The 16,457-nt window shown below is 45.4% G+C and overlaps 1 protein-coding gene across 1 annotated transcript in view; it reads right to left on the reverse strand.

Annotated features, from left to right (window-relative positions):
- ttc27 (tetratricopeptide repeat domain 27) overlaps nt 1-16,457 on the reverse strand; it is a 312,286-nt gene that overhangs the window by 23,925 nt on the left and 271,904 nt on the right. The window contains exons 17-18 of the mRNA XM_056291937.1: nt 8,651-8,848; nt 4,411-4,522 (exon numbers count right to left, since the gene is read on the reverse strand). Coding sequence (XP_056147912.1) covers nt 4,411-4,522; nt 8,651-8,848 — 310 coding nt within the window. The remainder of the gene's footprint in view (nt 1-4,410; nt 4,523-8,650; nt 8,849-16,457) is intronic.

A 16,457-nucleotide genomic window follows, 5' to 3' on the forward strand; every position in this document is an offset into this window, starting at 1 on the left:
ACAGAGCAAGAAACAGACAGAGCAAGAGACAGACGGAGCAAGAGACAGACGGAGCAAGAGACAGACAGAGCAAGAGACAGACAGAGCAAGAGACAGACGGAGCAAGAGACAGATGGAGCAAGAGACAGACAGACGGAGCAAGAGACAGACAGACGGAGCAAGAGACAGATGGAGCAAGAGACAGGCGGAGCAAGAGACAGGCGGAGCTCTGCCTCACAGCAGCCGTGCTGCTCCTCTCCTGTGACCTGTGACCTGCTCACCACTCAGCTGATGCTTAACTCAGCATGGCTCAACATTAACAACTTTACCAGGACGCGGCAGCAGGACGCGGCGCTGCATCTTGCTCATGTACCCTCCCCCCAACCGGCCTCACCCCCCCCCCACATCCCTCTATTCTGAAGTTCCTCTGCCCTCCCCCCCTCCCTCAAAACAGTGGAGTGATTGGTGGGTCAGGGGCAAAAGGGGAAGCAGTTTCCTTTGTCTTCTTTTTGACCGGTGATGTTGCTCCTCCATCCATCATGCTGGGTGGAGGAGCAGCTCTCTGATGCAGCGGGTCTCGGGGGAGATGTGACATGAGAACTGATGGAGCGAGCACCCGCCGAAAACACAGAGTGTCACGCACGGGGGGGGAGGAGAAAGACTGTCATTATTACCATCATTATGGGAGGAGAAATCTGTATGCCACACAGATAGATAGTGCGTCTGAGAGAGAGAGAGAGAGAGAGAGAGAGTGAGAGAGAACGAGAAAGGGGGAGGGAGAGCGAGAGAAAGGGGCAGAGAGAGTGAGAAAGAGAGAGAGAGAGAAGGGGGAGAGAGATGGAGAGGGGGAGACAGCATGCAAGAGAGGGGGAGAGAGAGCGAGAGAGTGGGGGAGAGATATGGAGAGGGAGAGAGAGAGAAAGGGGGAGAGAGTGAGAGAGAGAACGAGAGAGGGGGAGGGAGAGCGAGAGAAAGGGGGAGAGAGAGTGAGAAAGAGAGAGAGAGAAGGGGGAGAGAGTGAGAGAGGGGGAGAGAGATGGAGAGGGGGAGACAGAGTGAGAGAAAGGGGGAGAGAGCATGCGAGAGAGGGGGAGAGAGAGCAAGAGAAAGGGGGAGAGAGAGTGAGAAAGAGAGAGAGAGAAGGGGAGAGAGTGAGAGAGGGGGAGAGAGATGGAGAGGGGGAGACAGAGTGAGAGAAAGGGGGCGAGAGCATGCGAGAGAGGGGGAGAGAGAGCGAGAGAGTGGGGGAGAGATATGGAGAGGGGGAGAGAGTGAGAGAGAGAACGAGAAAGGGGGAGGGAGAGCGAGAGAAAGGGGCAGAGAGAGTGAGAAAGAGAGAGAGAGAAGGGGGAGAGAGCGAGAGAGGGGGAGAGAGATGGAGAGGGGGAGACAGAGTGAGAGAAAGGGGGAGAGAGCATGTGAGAGAGGGGGAGAGAGAGTGAGAGGGGGGGAGAGAGAAAGAGTGAGAAAGGGGGGAGAGAGTGAGAGAGATGGAGAGGGGGAGAGAGAGAGAACGAGAAAGGGGGAGGGAGAGCGAGAGAAAGGGGGAGAGAGAGAGAAAGAGTGAGAAAGGGGAGAGAGAGAGAGCGAGGGGGGGGGAGTATACGTGTGTGGATCGGTGGGGGAGTGGCCAGGTGGGGGGTGGGGGAGTGGCCAGGTGGGGGGTGGGGGAGTGGCCAGTCTATTGTCAGTATCTACTGACAATAGACTGGCCAGTGCAGTGGCCAAAAGGAGGATTTCCCCTATGCGCTCCATTGACTCATCACCTGGTCACTGAGGGAAACGGTTGGCGTGCAACAAACACCAGTTTCAGCTGTTCCTGTAGGCTTACCTCCCATCTTCTTGGCTGCAAAAGCCCTGGTCCACAAAGAGCTCACAAAGTATGAACGACATCTCATCGTTGAAAGGTATCGATCAGGAAAGGGGTGCAGAAGAATTTTCAAGGTATTAGATATACCATGGAACACAGTGAAGACAATCACTAACAAGTGGGAAAATATGGCACAACAGTGACATCACCAAGTACAGGACTTCCCCCCCCAAAATCGACGAGAAGGAGGAAACTGGTCAGGGAGGCTGCCGAGAGGCCTACGGTAACGTTAAAGGAATGGGTTGCTCCCTACATGTGAGAACAGTCTCCCATATTCTTCATATATCGGCACTATGGGGTAGCGTGGCAAGACGGAAGCTTTTCACGCCAAAAAAAGCATCCAAGCCCGGCAAAATTTTGCAAAAAGACATATCAAGTCTCCCAAAGCCATGTGGAAAAATGTGGTATGGTTTGATGAGACCGAGGTTGAACGTTTTGGCCATAATTCCAAGAGGCACGTTTGGTGCAAAAACAACACAGCACATCACCAACGTAACACCATACTCACAGCGAAGCATGCTGGTGGCAGCAGCGTGTTCTGTGGCGACTTTGGTTTGGCCAGAATTGGGGCTTTAGTCAGGGTGGAGGGAATCATGAATAGCTCCAAATACCAGTCGATCTTGGCACCAAACCCTCAGGCGTGTGCTAGAAAGCTGAAGATGAAGAGGAATTTCACCTTTCAGCACGACAACAACCCAAAGTATACATCCAAATCAACAAAGGAATAGCTTCACCAAAAGAAGATCGACGTTTTGTAGTGGCCCAGCTAGAGCCCAGACCTGAATCCAACTGAAAATCTGCAGGGTCACCTGCAGCGGGCTGTGCACAGAAGATGCCATAGCAGTTTGACGGACCTGAACATTTCTGCAAGGAAGAGTGGGAAAACGTTGCCAAGACAAGATGTGCCAAGCTGATGGACTCCTGGGTGTGCGGACACCCAGCAGGACTAAAAACAAAACCCGTCAAAGGGCGGATGAGTTCCTCTGTGAACCAACGGCCATCAAATCAAATCAAATCAATTTTATTTGTATAGCCCAATATCACAAATTACAAATATGCCTCAGTGGGCTTAACAGCAACACAACATCCGGTCCTTAGACCCTCTCATCGGATAAGGCCATCCATACCTGGAGAGGAGATAGGGACCACCAGGTACTCCCCCCACTGAAACACAATGATGACTCAACCAAACTCAATCACCACACCGGAGGGAACAGTGGAAGGGACTTGTTGAGGCATCAGCTGTGCGCCTACGACCTCCATAGGTTATGGAACTGATGATGATGATGATGATGACGATGATGATGATGACGGACTCTTATCCAAAACGACTGCGTGTTGCAATAGTTTAGGACTGTGTACACTTATGCAACCAGGTCATTGTGAGTTTTTTATTTTAATTTCTTTTTTTTTCTCAAAGGTTTCAGATTGTTTTTCACATGAATGTTATAGGTGGCAATTTTACATTTAAGGTGGAAAAAGTTCTGCCATGATTTCTTTTGCTTTCATTTTTTTTACACCACAAAAACCTGCCATTTTAAAAGGGGTGTGTAGACTTTTTATAGCCACTGTTTAACATGATAGCTGCTTACATATGCAAGAATACCATATTAAAGAGTTCAGCTGAGGTTCCTCTCATTGAACTGTTTGGTAAAGTATAACATCAAACCAAAACTAGATGTCAAATAATACTCCCTAAAAGGTTTCACATCTTATTTTGTAAGACATTTTGGGTGACAGATTCTCATTACCATGACACAAATAAATGATGTATCATGGCATGACAATATTCAACCGTCATCCCCATACAATATCACTGAAAGACGATACATGATCATTTTGAATTATTGCTCGTCCTTGTATGTATGTGTGTATGTATGTGTGTGTGTGTGTGTGTATGTATGTATGTATGTATGTATGTATGTATGTATGTATGTATGTATGTATATATATATATATATATATATGTATGTTGTGTGTATGTACATATGTATGTATGTGTGTATGTATGTATGTTGTGTGTATGTACATATGTATGTATGTGTGCATGTTGTATGTGTGCATGTTGTATGTATGTATGTATGTATGTATGTATGTATGTATGTATGTATGTATGTTGTGTGCATGTACATATGTATGTATGTGTGCATGTTGTATGTTGTATGTATGTATGTACATATATATGTATGTGTGCATGTTGTATGTATGTATGCATGTATGTATGTACGCACGTACGTATGTATGTTGTACGTACGTACATATGTATGTATGTATGTACGTATGTATGTTGTATGTATGTACATATGTATGTATGTGTGCATGTTGTATGCATGTATGTATGTTGTATGTATGTACATATGTATGTATGTGTGCATGTTGTATGTATGTATGTATGTATGCTGTATGTATGTATATGAGAGAACGCTGTGGTGGATTGTGTGTGTTTCTGCATGTGTCAGAAACAAACGTGGCTGACAACAGTGTGCTGCGGTAGTTGTGTGTGTGCATTATGATAAGTCTGTGAGTGTGTGTCGCAATAGTTTTGTGAGTGGTGCTCTCACCATTGCCTAAATCTATGGCTCTCTTGATCACCTCCTTGAAGGTCCCAGGGTCCTTCTCCCAGCATCTGGCCTGCACCTCACAACGATGGGCCTTGGACAAGAACTGCAGTGCCTGTAAACCATGAGCCAGCCCATAAAACGTACTATAAAAAGAGGTCAAACAGTCACAGTCTCTTTCTCTTATTTCCCCCCCCACAAAACCCCTTACGAAAGGCTTTTCATGCCATTTTAGCTTAAACCTCACGGCTATGTCACAACGCCCATGACGGGATTCCTCCCGCTCCCGTTCAGATTTGTTCTGCTGAGAAGACGACTCAATCACCTTGAAAGACCTCCATGGTTGTGACAGCTGTTCCCCGTTTCTTTAAAAAGATGTAGCTCAGCCTACGCCCCGCCCTATACAGCCTATCTGTTTCCTCCTCTGGACAGAAACCAAACAGGCGGCTACCGCTGCTGAATAAACACGGCTAACAGACTTGCGGTTGAAAAAAATTAAAGTAAAATTAAAAATTGCCGGATCAACTTTAAAGTTGATCCGGCAATTTGTGTCAGCGTGCTCAAAGACAACAACAGTATACAAAAACACACCGTTCATTAGAATTCAGTTAACGCCACCAAACATCCCATCCCCTTACAGTGAGAAATGAAAGTGCAGGTGCTTAAGGAGACCATACTGGTACAGTCAGTGAAGCCTTTAGGGTGCAGACTGCTGCAGGGCAAGTGCTGTTGTGGAAGTGAGACGTTCTGGTCTTGATCCCGCGGACTCTTTTACCTGAAGGGACATGTCTGAACAGGGGGTTGGCCGGGGTTGAGGAAGTCCTTCAGAATTTTAAAGCCTTTCCGGTGAATGTGACTATAGTATAATTCAGAGGTGGAAGGGAGTTCGCAGCCGATTAGTTTTGAAGCTGTGTGCACAACTCTGTCCAACAGTTTCTCCTCGCGGGCTGCAGAATTGTCCTACCATACAGTTATTCAGAAAGTGAGCACACTTTTTATTGCAGCCTGTAGAATTGTAACATTACAACCCGTGACACTCCAAATTTCCGAAGCTGCCTTAGAAAGAATAGCCTTTGGTGAGCTTTCTTCTGGATGGTGGTGAAGTTGTCTTTCCATTTCAGGGAGGAGATTGGGGGCCCAAGGAATTTGAAACGATCCAATCTCTCTACCACCTGGTTGTTAATGACCGGCGGTAGTAGCTCTCCCCGATTTTTACAGAAGTCAGCCACAAGTTCTTAAGTTTTGTTGATGGTCAGTGCCAGATTGTTATTGCTACACCAGCTGACAAGACAGGGCACCTCCTTTCTATAAGCTGTCTCATCATTACCGGAACTCAGTCCCACCAGCATCGTATCATCAGCAAACTTAAGTCATTTTTTTCAGTGTCAGCGTGGTGTGTAATGAGTAGAGCAGAGGTGATAGGACACACCCCTGAGGGGCACCTGTACTAATGGTCAATGAGTTTGAAAATCTATTGTTGAATTTCACAACCTGTGTTCTGCCCAGTACGAAGTCCAAGAACCAAAGCTATAGAGACTGATGGAAACCTCGCTGCAAAAGTTTGATATATAGCCTTGTGGGTATTGCTGTATTAAAAGCTGAGCTATAGTCAATGAACAGTACCCGAGCATAGGTGGCAGGCGCCTCTAGATGCTGCAAGATAGTGTGGAGACAGAGAGATACAGCATCATCCGCTGACCCACTGGCCTGTATGCAAACTGACTGGGATCTAGCACAGCACTGAACAGATGTTTAACTTTACGCTGAAAGACTTTCATTACAACAGATGTTAAGGCAACGGGCCTGTAGTCATTTAAACAGCTAACAATGAGCTTCTTAGGCCCAGGTACTATTACTGCAGATTTAAAGCATGCTGGTACTTTACACTGGTTGATAGACCAATTAAACATACAAGTAAGAACAGAAGAAAATTCAGCAGCCCCCCCATTTTAAAGTGGCTGAGGACACAAGGTCAGGGCCCGGAGTCTTCCTGCTGTTCTGACTGCGCAGCAGACACCTTGACCTCATGCTCTCCAATCACAAAAGCTGGACTCAGGGGGGCTTCCAATTTCGGGAGACTTTGTTGGCGGGTTGAGGTTTTATCAAAACGGCAGTAGAAATTCATTAAGTTCGTCAGGGAGCTTGGGGTCATCGTTACAAGCTGAGTGTTTGGCCTTATAGTTGGCAATATGCCGCAGGCCCCTGCCACACACCTCTGCTGCTGTCCTTGTTCCGGAGCTTGTTCTCCAGCTTGCATTTGTAATTGGCCTCAGCCTTCCTCACTGCCTGCTCAAATTCATATTTTGTGGATTTGTATCGCCCCTCTTGGATGCATTGTTTTTCTCCCTACGCAACATTTGACCTCTCTGCTGAACCACGGTTTGTTGTTGCTAAACACAGTCACTGTGTTGGATGGAACGCACACAGTTTCTGAGAGATGGATGCAAGACACAATAGTATTGGCGTAATCGTCTAAGTCAGTGTTTCTCAACCCAGTCCTCAAGGACCCCCTATCCTGCATATTTTCTTTGCAACCCTGAATAGGTACCTGTTTGTAGTTATTCAACCAATCAGCAATGAATTTTGTCAGATGTTGCACACCTTGCATAATTGAGTGCTGTGAGATGATTGGTCGAGTAAGTACAAGCAGGGCTACCTATGCAGGGTTACAATGAAAATCTGCAGGATAGGGGGTCCTTGAGGACTGGGTTGAGAAACACTGGTCTAAGTCATGGCATGACTCCTTAAAGACAGACCAGTCTGTAATATCTAAATAGTCACTAGGCCTCTCCATAGCACTGGAGCGACCATTGTTTCCCCACCCTAGTACTTGAGTTTGCGTTTCGGGTTTTCGACGATACTTGGGGACGAGTGAAATCGTGTTATGATCAGACAGTCCCAGGGGTGCCCAAACCGTGGAATGAAACGCATCAGAGACGATAGAGTAACACTGATCCAGCATTCCAGATCTGCTGTTTAAACCTTGGTAGTCTTTTTCAGGTTGACGTGGTTAAAGTGACCGAGTATCAGCACCATCAAATCCAGGTGGGAGATTTCAACGTCCATGACGTGGCTCGCCAGCAGCTGACGCCCCAGCCTGCAGTGGCACGTAGACAGCGATCAATAGGATGGAGGAAAATTCCCGCAGCGGGCAGAAGGGTCTGCACTTGAAGGTGGGTGACTAACTCCGTAGAGCATGGTTGTGACAGCGTTTTAGAGTTTGCACACCACCTCTGATTGATAGGAAGACATACAACTCCACCCTTCGCTTTGTTTGAGTCCTCAGTGCGGTCTGCCCGGTGCGGGGAAATGCCCTCTTTGTGTAGCGTCGAGTCTGGGATGGCTGGGTTCAGCCAGGTTTCCGAAAAGCCCAGCAATGTCCTGTCTGCTACCTATGGGGACATTCAGCTCCTCTTGTTTGTCTACCACGGGGCGACCGTTGGACAGAGTTATACTAGCAAGCGGTGTGCGATGTTTACGACGGCAAAGCCAAACCAGGAATCTGGCTCTCCTCCCCCGCTTCCTGTGCCGCGGATGTTGGTAGCTGTCGCTAACGCTGTCCCTTGACTTCACGTCTCTGGTAACAGCCACTTGAGGGGTATTCCAACCCTGGCTGGAAGTTGCTCATGGACTGATGAGTACGTAGCAGTTCAAGACTGTCGTATTTGATTTGTCAGTTGACACGTTCAATCCGCAAAAACATAAAGAACAAGCAGGTAGAGCGACACCATTTCGCCACAGCACGGCGCCAGGCGTGTGAAACGGTGTAGACCAGTCAAAGTAATAAAAAATAATAAAAAATAATAAAAAAACAGTAACAACCACGAGTAGCCAAAGAGGTGGTGCTGTAAAAGGGAGAGGGGTGGGGCAATGACAAATGACATGCTGTTGCCGAGGGTCATAGGGATGCATCTCAGGGTTGGGTCGTAGCAGAAGATCCATTAATTACACCAACAGCTCACTGCTTATAGTATTAAGATGCGAGTCATCAGTCATTACACGCTCACATGCACCACCGCAAAATTAATCTGCTCCAAATGTGTTACTGTTATCTGTAAGTTATTAACGACCCCATAAACAGTTTATTAACACGCGCCGTGTTCAATGAGTGAACTACTCTTTCATATATGACACACACATTTCATCTCTGGCGTTTACGCGTGTGTCATGGCGATACAGTGAGAATGTGAGGGTGTCGGAGGGACACTGTGGATGTTGGCGGAGAGCTAGACGAGACACCGACCTTGTCATTGTCCTCTGGGCTGGTACTGTGGCCATCGCCGTACAGCAAGGCATACTGCCGCCATATCTGGGCTTCGGAGCTGTGGCACGATGTCACACGGCCCAGGAGCTCCTGGACTTTGGGGCGGTACGAGGAGGCTTGCACCCCCTGTTTGTCGGTCAAGTTCTCCACCACCGCTCTTACAAGAATCTCCAGAACCTGCCAAGGGGCACAAAAAAAATAGATGGTAAAAGTTTAATGGTGCCCGTTTTCTAAGAGTGCAAAAATACCAAACAAGTCCTCAATGTAACAATCTGGTACATACTAGATACTGAATCTGTACATACTAGATACTAAATCTGGTACATACTAGATACTAAATCTGTACATACTAGATACTAAATCTGGTACATACTAGATACTAAATCTGTACATACTAGATACTAAATCTGTACATACTAGATACTAAATCTGGTACATACTAGATACTAAATCTGGTACATACTAGATACTAAATCTGGTACATACACTACCGTTCAAAAGTTTGGGATCACCCAAACAATTTTGTGTTTTCCATGAAAAGTCACACTTATTCACCACCCTATGTTGTGAAATGAATAGAAAATAGAGTCAAGACATTGACAAGGTTAGAAATAATGATTTGTATTTGAAATAAGATTTTTTTTACATCAAACTTTGCTTTCGTCAAAGAATCCTCCATTTGCAGCAATTACAGCATTGCAGACCTTTGGCATTCTAGCTGTTAATTTGTTGAGGTAATCTGGAGAAATTGCACCCCACGCTTCCAGAAGCAGCTCCCACAAGTTGGATTGGTTGGATGGGCACTTCTTTGAGCAGATTGAGTTTCTGGAGCATCACATTTGTGGGGTCAATTAAACGCTCAAAATGGCCAGAAAAAGAGAACTTTCATCTGAAACTCGACAGTCTATTCTTGTTCTTAGAAATGAAGGCTATTCCATGCGAGAAATTGCTAAGAAATTGAAGATTTCCTACACCGGTGTGTACTACTCCCTTCAGAGGACAGCACAAACAGGCTCTAACAGGTACTATTTAATGAAGATGCCAGTTGGGGACCTGTGAGGCGTCTGTTTCTCAAACTAGAGACTCTAATGTACTTATCTTCTTGCTCAGTTGTGCAACGCGGCCTCCCACTTCTTTTTCTACTCTGGTTAGAGCCTGTTTGTGCTGTCCTCTGAAGGGAGTAGTACACACCGGTGTAGGAAATCTTCAATTTCTTAGCAATTTCTCGCATGGAATAGCCTTCATTTCTAAGAATAAGAATAGACTGTCGAGTTTCAGATGAAAGTTCTCTTTTTCTGGCCATTTTGAGCGTTTAATTGACCCCACAAATGTGATGCTCCAGAAACTCAATCTGCTCAAAGAAGTGCCCATCCAACCAATCCAACTTGTGGGAGCTGCTTCTGGAAGCGTGGGGTGCAATTTCTCCAGATTACCTCAACAAATTAACAGCTAGAATGCCAAAGGTCTGCAATGCTGTAATTGCTGCAAATGGAGGATTCTTTGACGAAAGCAAAGTTTGATGTAAAAAAAATCTTATTTCAAATACAAATCATTATTTCTAACCTTGTCAATGTCTTGACTCTATTTTCTATTCATTTCACAACATATGGTGGTGAATAAGTGTGACTTTTCATGGAAAACACAAAATTGTTTGGGTGATCCCAAACTTTTGAACGGTAGTGTACTAGATACTAAATCTGTACATACTAGATACTAAATCTGGTACATACTAGATACTAAATCTGTACATACTAGATACTAAATCTGGGACATACTAGATACTAAATCTGGTACATACTAGATACTAAATCTAGTACATACTAGATACTAAATCTGTACATACTAGATACTAAATCTGGTACATACTAGACACTAAATCTGGGACATACTAGATACTAAATCTGGTACATACTGGACACTAAATCTGGGACATACTAGATACTAAATCTGGTACATACTAGATACTAAATCTGTACATACTAGATACTAAATCTGGTACATACTGGATACTAAATCTGGTACATACTAGATACTAAATCTGTACATACGAGATACTAAATCTGTACATACTAGATACTAAATCTGGGACATACTAGATACTAAATCTGTACATACTAGATACTAAATCTGTACATACTAGATACTAAATCTGGTACATACTGGACACTAAATCTGGGACATACTAGATACTAAATCTGGTACATACTAGATACTAAATCTGGGACATACTAGATACTAAATCTGGTACATACTAGATACTAAATCTGTACATACTAGATACTAAATCTGGTACATACTAGATACTAAATCTGTACATACGAGATACTAAATCTGTACATACTAGATACTAAATCTGGGACATACTAGATACTAAATCTGTACATACTAGATACGAAATCTGGTACATACTAGATACTAAATCTGTACATACTAGATACTAAATCTGGTACATACTAGATACTAAATCTAGTACATACTAGACACTAAATCTGGTACATACTAGATACTAAGTCTGTACATACTAGATACTAAATCTGTACATACTAGATACTAAATCTGGTACATACTAGATACTAAATCTGGTACATACTAGATACTGAATCTGTACATACTAGATACTAAATCTGTACATAATAGATACTAAATCTGGGACATACTAGATACTAAATCTGGTACATAATAGATACTAAATCTGGTACATACTAGATACTAAGTCTGTACATACTAGATACTAAATCTGCGATGTCATCTTTGGATGAACTGCATGGTGTCAAATAATGCGGATATATCATTAAAAATGTAAAATAATTTAAAAAAAGAGTAAAATGAGTAGATTGAATCCCGAATGACACAGAGGAAGGACGGCTGTTTGGTCCTCATCCTATAATAAGCTCAGTTCATTTTGCTTGATCTACATTGTTTGTTGACTCGACTAAAAAAAATGTTTTCCAGATTTTTTTCTCCCCAATTGTACTTGGCCAATTACCCCACCCTTCCGAGCCGTCCCGGTCTCTGCTCCACCCCCTCTGCTGATCCGGGGAGGGCTGCAGACTACCACATGCCTCCTCCCATACATGTGGAGTCACCAGCCGCTTCTTTTCACCTGACAGTGAGGAGTTTCACCAGGGGAACATAGTGCCTGGGAGGATCATGTTACTCCCCCCAGTCCCTCCTCCCCCCCGAACAGGCACCTTGACCGACCAGAGGAGGCGCTAGTGCAGTGACACATACCCACATCCGGCTTCCCACCCGCAGACACGGCTAATTGTGTCTGTAGGGATGCCCGACCAAGCCGGAGGTAACACGGGGATTCGAACCGGGATCCCATCCATCCATCCACCTATCCATCCATTATCTGAACCGCTTATCCTGCTCTCAGGGTCGCTGGAGCCTATCCCAGCAGTCATTGGGCGGCAGGCAGGGAGAAACCCTGGACAGGCCTCTAGACCAGGCCATCCCACCCCAACCACACCCACACCCACACACACAGGGACAATGTAGTACGGCCGGTTCACCTGACCTACATGTCTTTGGACTGTGGGAGGAAACCGGAGCCCCCGGAGGAAACCCACACAGACACGGGGAGAACATGCAAACCCCACACAGGGACGACCCGGGACGACCCCCGAGGTTGGACTACCCCGGGGCTCGAACCCAGGACCTTCTTGCTGTGAGGCGACCGAGCTAACCACTGCGCCACCGTGCCGCTAAGTGAACACACCACCTGGCCAGATTAGATCAGACGGCTATTGTTGCCATCAGTGAGAGATGAGGAAGTATTAGCAGGCCTGTAAGTGGCTCAACAGAATAGCATCACACTATTATCTCCTTCAGCAAGTGCTGATGCCTGTATGAATCTTCTGCCTCACATCAGCAGGGCACACAGCAGCTTAGCCGTCCTACTTCCACAGTTGATAATGCTCATTTCACATCGAACCATACCTTCTCCCATACTGTGACATTACAACAACTGACTGTGAAGCACCTGATCTATATTTACATTTTCTCAATTAGTAGACGCTTCTATCCAAAGGGACTTGAAAACAGAGCGATCTTTTGGCAGATATAATCATGTGTTAACCTACAGGCTTCCTAGAGTATTGAATAGCAATCACATCGTGGCCAAGAGTGCACGTGAAGAGCAACTAATTATGTGAAAAAGGTAGATGATCAATACTGACGTGAATGATAGGGGCTTCAAACATGAATGAATAAAAATAAATAAGTAAATACATAACAACAACAACAATAATAATAATAACAACAGAATGTATTTATTATATCACACTTTTCATTGAAAGGAAAATCTCATGGGGCTACAAACTGGAACTAAGTACCACGAATTAGCAATTTAACTCGACAATGCCACAAATCAGCCTCACAGTCATGCTTACAGACCACCTATACGCAGGGGTGGGCAGTCTTATCCAGAAAGGGCCGGTGTGGGTGAAGGTTTTTGTCCCAACCAAGCAGTTACACACCTGTGTCTCCTAATGGAGTCCCTCAGTGAGGACTCTACTGGTTGATTAGTGGGATCAGGTGAGTAACTGCTTGGCTGGACCAAAAACCTTCACCCACACCGGCCCTTTCTGGGTAAGACTGCCCACCCTTGAGAGGTGAGTCTGGAAATGAAAAGCTTTTCGCTCTTTCCTGAATGGAATAAGCGAGTCTGTAGCTCTTACTGAAGACGGGAGTTCAACCCACCATTTCAGAGCCAGTTGGGAGAAAGTCTGGACTACGATCTTAGTCTGGTTGATGTAAGCATGGAAAGAGGCCTTTTAGAGATACACTACATGGCTAAAAGTATGTGAACACGTGGGCACTACAGCCATATGTCCTTGCTTAACATGTCATTGCAAAACCCCGGGCATTAATATGGAGTTGCTCCCGCCTTTGCTGCTAACACAGCCATGTTGGAACACGGCTGCGGGGATTTGCTCCCATTCAGCCAAGAGAGCATTAATGAGGCTGAGCACTGCTGTTGGGCGGCAAGCCTGGCTCACAGTCAGCGTTCCAATTCATCCCAAAGGGGATGGACGGTTTTGAGCAGGGTTCTGTGCAGGCCATCCAATCCAAGTTCTTCCACACCAGGGCGTCCGGGTAGCATAGCAGTCTATTCCGTTGCCTACCAACATGGGGATCGCTGGATCGAATCCCCATGTTACCTCTGGCTTGGTCAGGCGTCCCTACAGACACAATCGGACGCGTCTGCAGGTGGGAAGCTGGGGGGAATAGCGTGATCCTCCCACGTGCTACGTCTCCCTGGTGAAACTCCTCACTGTCAGGTGAAAAGAAGCAGCTGGCGACTCCACATGTATGGGAGGAGGCATGTGGTGGTCTGCAGCCCTCCCCGGATCAGCAGAGGGGTTGGAGCAGAGACCGGGACGGCTCGGAAAGAGCAGGGTAATTGACCAGATACAATTGGGGAGAAAAAGGGAGAAAAAAATCCCCCCTCCCCCCCTAATAAAAAAGTTTTTTCACACCAAACCATGTCTTTATGGACCTTGTGCACGGGGACAGTATCATGCTGCAAAAGGAAAGGGTCTTTCCAAAAATGCTGCCTCAAAGTTGGAACCACATAATTCTCTAGATTGTAACTGTGTACTGCAGAATTAAGATTTCTCTTCACTGGAACTAAGGAGCCAGCCCAAACCATGAAAAACAGCCCCATAAAGTCATTCCTCCTTCAAAAATCTTAACAGTCAGCAATATGCATTTGGGCAGTTAGTATGTAAAAAAGGACATAATAATAATAACAACAACTTTACTTTTTAAAAAAAAATGTATTTCTAGTTTTTCCCCGTATCCCACCTGATTAACCCAATGGCATATGGCCGGAACTCTTGTGGAATAACTCCCCTGGCTCATGTTCCCACAGGAAGGAGATAGTCCTAACACCAGCTTCCTTCAGACTCGTGTCGGCTGCTCTCGCTAGTTTACACGCAGAGGCCTCGCATGGATTGCATCACCTTCAGGCCGTGAAGGAGACGTAGGGAGAATGCTTTCGGTTGCTTGGCTGCACGCGCCCGGATGGGCCAGAGGGGTCGCTGGAGAACGACGAGTCCCCGAACACTACACCGATCTACACCACTATGCCTCGGGTAAGGGTGGCCTAATGAAGGCCTTACCCCATGGACGCTCTGGCCGTGACCGGTTACGGCGAGTCTGGGATACGAACCTCCCAGCCACGTGACGAGCGGATTGCAAGAACGGCGGTTTATTCCGCTCGGCCACCAGAGCGGCAACAACTTTACTTTTTAGCACTTTTCTAAAACAATGTTACAAAGTGCTTTATAAAAGAAATAAAACCATACAAGGCAAAAATAAGAATAAGATCAATGGACATGAGCAAAGAGGAGGTAACAATAAATTAAAAAGATCAAATAAGCAGAAATAAAAATAAAAACAGCATAAATAGATAAAACAAATATCAAATATTTTCAAAAGCTTTCACAAATAGAAAGGTTTTAAGAAGAGATTTACAAGAAGCTAGAGTCTTAGTTTGTCTGACTTCAATAAGAAGAGTGTGTGTGTGTGTGTGTGTGTGTGTGCGTGCGTGTGAGGGTAGGGGCTCTAACAGCAAAAGCCCGATCATCCTTTATGACAAACCATGACCTGGGAATAATGAGCAGGGCTCCATCTGTGGATCTTAATGGTCGAGAGAGCGTATACTGGGTCAATAAATCAGAAATGTATGGACGAGCAAGACCGTTAAGGTCTTAAAAATGTGCAATAAAATTTCGAAATCAATTCCAAATCTAACAGGGAGCCAGTGTAGCGAGGCAAGCACAGGAGTGATGTGGTCATGGCTCTCTGTCTTGGTAGTGAGTCGAGCAGTGATGTTTTGTACAAACGGCAGATGGTGGAGGGAGCCCTTGCTGATACCTGAGTAAACTGCGTTGCAATAATCAAGCCAAGAATAGATAAAAGCATGTAAAACTTTTTGTAGATACGCAATCGATAAAAACAACCTAATTATAGAGATTGCCTTGAGCTGGAGAAAACATGACTGTACCACATGTTTGATTTTATTACAAGATTCCTAGCAGCCTGCTTAAGACTATTTGACAGACCACCAAGATTAGTACCATAAGGGCTGATGGAATTTGGGGGACTGAACAGAATGACCTCAGACTTATCATCATTAAATTTATGAAAAATTTGGGCCATCCAGGATTTAATGTGTGGGAGGCAAGTTGTGAAATTTGCTAGGCTGCTAGGATCTGTGAGTTTTAGTGGCATGTATAAGTGAGTGTTGTCGGCATAAAAATGGTAAAACACATCATGATTTTGAATGACCTGGCCATGAGGCAGCGCCTATATAGAAAACAGAAGGGGGCCAAGAACTGGGCCTTGAGGGCCACCACAACTTCTGAGCCATCGAGGAGTAGAGTTCCAGCCCTCCCCCGATTGGAAGAGGGGGTGGAGCAGTGACCGGGATGGCTCGGAGGAGTGGGGTAATTGGCCGGATACAATTGGGGGGGGGGGGATCCTATTAAAAAAAAAATCCCCAAGAATAAGCACGCTGTCATATTTTAGCATGACAATAGATAGGGCAGAAAACGCAGAAATAAAACTAACTGAATTATACATTAAGATGCAGAGCAAAGGGGGAGGGCCAGTGATTAAGAACCTTAAAACCTTAAAGGATATGAAATTATCAAAAGTAACAGGATGGCACTTAAGGCCTAACTTATAAAAAAACAGCTAGGCTACCCCCTCTACCAGTGGGCCTGAGAATATGTAAATATGCAAGATCTGGGGGCCTAGCCTCAATCAGCCAATT

This window comes from Lampris incognitus, chromosome 13 (genome assembly GCF_029633865.1).
Source record: "Lampris incognitus isolate fLamInc1 chromosome 13, fLamInc1.hap2, whole genome shotgun sequence".
Taxonomy (NCBI): Eukaryota; Metazoa; Chordata; class Actinopteri; order Lampriformes; family Lampridae; genus Lampris; species Lampris incognitus.